Below are 3,588 nucleotides of genomic sequence, written 5' to 3'. Positions count from 1 at the left end.
GATAGATAGATAGATAGATAGATAGATAGATAGATAGATAGATAGATAGATAGATAGATAGATAGATAGATAGATAGATAGATAGATAGATAGATTAAAAAGAGTCATACTTGTTCCCATCAGCTGTTTGTTGGGCTTGCTCCTCTGACGTTATCTGCATGAACTCCTTCATAGCTCTGAGCAACCTTTGGGCGTCATCATTTGATAGTGTGACTCCATCTGACATGGATTCCTTACTGGTTCTGAAAATACACATTCAATTACTGTACAGTGCATTGATCTCTCAGGCTCTGCCAATGCACTTGCTCATAAATTATAGGTGTTGTCCAGCGTAAATACAATAGCACACAAAGTAAACCAAAAACTATGTGAAGTGATTGTTTGTTTATTTTTTTACTGGAGTACACTAAAGTATCAATATTTCATTCAGCTTGCAACATGTAATAATGTATGTAAATACAGATGATTATCGTACTTTTTAAAGGTCAATATTTTATTTTCATAGGAATAATAACACAGTTCTCACCTAGTTGGAGCTGCCTCTGAGACGTACATCTGGCAAATGATCAAGGCATAAGCAAGAAAAAGCGTCCACAGCTTGAACATTATCATTATGCACTGTGGAAGACACATACAATACAAAACAAGGTAATTAAATATGATCAGGAAAAGGTTTTTTGATTTGTTTTGGAGGGTTTTCCACATATGCTCACAAGATTTTCTCTATTCCATACATCCACAGCTGTATGAATCCCCTTTCTCTCTCACACACTCACTGCCTTTCTGCTTGAGTCCTTGAAGTTGCGGAGGAAAGCAGGAGAGTTATTAGTAACTGCATGTTCCCCCAGAAACTATACCACCAGCTTTCCGTGTTTGCAAAATTAACAGCAGCAAACCAGAGACATCCTAACAACATCACACCAGTGGTTGCCAGCTACTATCCGATTTACCCACCTTCTTAAAATCTGCTGTTTCTAAGACTGACAGCACATTTTTCAGTAAAACCAAAGTAAGCAATCTTTTCTCTACTTACCGTACAAGATTTTTCAGCTGTTGAAGGTTCAAGTGATGGACCTACTCGTGGATCTGCTGAGCACTCCCACAGTACACGCTTTTATATATGTTCCCTATGGGTTTCAACATCAAGTGAGTGAGCACTCAACGGTAGCTTATTGGCCAATCAAATGCTTTACCTCAAACTACCAGCCAATCAGAAGTCCTTTGTCTCTTAAAGTAAGCCAACAAAAGTGCCTCTGTGCAAATGACATCACTACACAGTCAAATTTACTGTGCTGTCAAGTATTTGTTTTTTGTTGGTGGTGGAATTTGCAGTGTAGTCAACCTTTAACCAAAAGAAATGTGACTCTTCTGCATAAAATTCATCAACTGAGTGCTTCTTATGCCAATCAGAGACATTATCAAAGCAAAAATATGGCTCTTGAAGCCAATTTTAAACTAAAACTCTAATTATAAACCGCTCCAGATCAGGTTCAACATATGATTAGTAGTAGTTGTTATTGTGAATTAGCTAAGACAAAGGAGAGTGACCTTTGTGGGACTACGAACTCCGACTTTAGGTACTGGACATTGTTCAGGAGAAAAGCTAACCCTGACTCTTACAAACAGAAGACTGACAGTGAAAACAAACAGGAAACAGGCTGTGCATGACACAAATGTAGGATAATGTGTTGTTCATAGATCCCCCTTACTGTTGGTTACTGAATGTGAACAGGTTCAAATGCCATCTGCAAAAAAATGCTAAAACACCTCTAAAAAAGACATCTTGATTATCTATGACTTAACAACACAGCTGATTAAACATTCTAAACAATTTACGTTCAGTTAAAACCTCACACATTAGTACTGATAGCAAGAAAATCTAAGACTCGTAAGAATGCATAATATGCGTCTAAATTGATTTATTATCACGGTAATTTATTTTTCTACCTCCTGAACTGCCAATCAGGTTATCTTCTTCTAGCTGATCTTACGATTGACCTGGCATCATGAGGTGTAGAGAAATACTGAACACAATGATGTCCCATTTGACAACAATTTAAATGTAATGCTGTAAATCAGTGAATCTGGAGTTAATTTCTTAGTTGTGTTAGCTAGTTAGGCAGTTGTTTAATACATGGAAATAGCATCACAGTGAGATACATCGATCAGCTAAACCTCCTATTTCCTGGTATCCATCCTGTTTCTCCGTGCTAATTACTGGGCTGTTGGTCTCTGGCCATCTTCTAATTCCTCTTATGTAATGATATTGGATGAGGTATCATAAACCATCCTGCCTCCTAGTTATTTTTTGCGTCACATGGAAACTCATTAGAGTAGATGAGCCTTTTAGTACTATTGTGCAGACCTGCAGCCTCTTATACCAGAAGCACTAAATTAGTTTCCCCCAGCTCCACATGCTGTCAGAAACTACTCCTGAAAGGCTGAAGCTTATGAAAACGAAAGACTTTAAAGCAAGCAATCCCATTCACAATGACTAATGTTAATTATCTTGTTCTCTGCCAAGACATTTTAATTATATATATATTTATCTTTTAGGTAACTGCTCATCCCCAAGTTTAAGTGCAGCGTTAGCCAAGTAGAGCACATAATTGAAAATTGAAGGGCATGAAAAAACAAGAATCTGGAATTCGATGCTACGTCTTGGTTTTCTCAAAAGATGACAGTTAATACCGAAGCCAAGAGTTTTGTAATAATGATGTAAATCTACACTGAATCATTCCCAACTCAGAAAAGGATGTAAGGTGCCCCCTCTAATAAGCCAAACAGATCAAATACATATTGTATTAGCATGTGTATAATTAAGTATCATTCACACTGTTTTGGACTGACGCTTAGAGCCCCAACTGGCCACTATCTGGTTGACCAGGGACACCAAATGAGGCAGAGAAATTACATTCCAAAGGGAAAAGTGCATTGTCAAGATTGCAATTAGCTCACAATATTCACGTTCGCTAACGTTAAGCATGATTTGGCCTGGAAGATTAATTGAAACACAGGAGAACGTTTATGACAGCTAGGGCAACATTAGGCTCGGCGCGGTGCTCATCACTGACAGTCTCAGCAGAGTCACTGTGAATGTAACTGCTCGGAAACAGAAGTAACTCTAGTCTTCACAAGAATTATTCTTTCCAAACTCCTAATGTTTGCTTATATCATTATTTGTGCAGGCACCATGAGGTAATTATCACATAATGAACAAAAATTGCTGAACAAAAATTAAGTGAATTTGAATGTATGCATTTTGTTAAAGAGATGGTTTCTCTCTTCTTTTTTTTTTAATAATAGGCTTATATGCAAAAAGTAAAGCTGCACTGAAGCATTGAGCACAACTAAATAGGCCGTGAGTATAACATGTTTAAATATGTTTTAAACCCATGGTCAGAAATCAAATGTCAACCTATCCTGTAAGAGCTCAAAAGTGAAAAAAACAAAAAACAAACAGTGGATAAAAGAAATATAACTGTAGAAATGGTGTTATGCAAAGTCCTGGGAAAAGAGCAGCCCGAGGAGGACATTTACAGATTGCTCCGTATCTTCAAATGGAACATAAAATTCAACTTCATGGAA

General features: G+C 37.3%; 1 protein-coding gene across 2 annotated transcripts in view; it reads right to left on the bottom strand.

Moving 5' to 3' along the window:
* The window catches only part of calca (calcitonin/calcitonin-related polypeptide, alpha), a 4,685-nt gene extending 2,752 nt beyond the window's left edge, over positions 1–1,933 (bottom strand). Inside the window, exons 1-3 of one of the 2 annotated variants that reach the window (XM_005936523.3) lie at positions 1,034–1,933; positions 527–618; positions 111–242 (exon numbers count right to left, since the gene is read on the bottom strand). In XM_005936523.3, the coding sequence (XP_005936585.1) occupies positions 111–242; positions 527–612 (218 nt within the window). In that variant the 5' untranslated portion in view covers positions 613–618; positions 1,034–1,933. The remainder of the gene's footprint in view (positions 1–110; positions 243–526; positions 619–1,033) is intronic. The other variant, XM_005936524.2, reaches the window with a different exon arrangement.
* Positions 1,934–3,588: the final 1,655 nt, after the last annotated feature.

This window comes from Haplochromis burtoni, unplaced genomic scaffold, assembly GCF_018398535.1.
Source record: "Haplochromis burtoni strain Fernald_Lab_line unplaced genomic scaffold, NCSU_Asbu1 Contig_50, whole genome shotgun sequence".
In the NCBI taxonomy this organism is placed as follows: domain Eukaryota; kingdom Metazoa; phylum Chordata; class Actinopteri; order Cichliformes; family Cichlidae; genus Haplochromis; species Haplochromis burtoni.
This window is presented reverse-complemented; position numbering and strand designations above follow the sequence as displayed.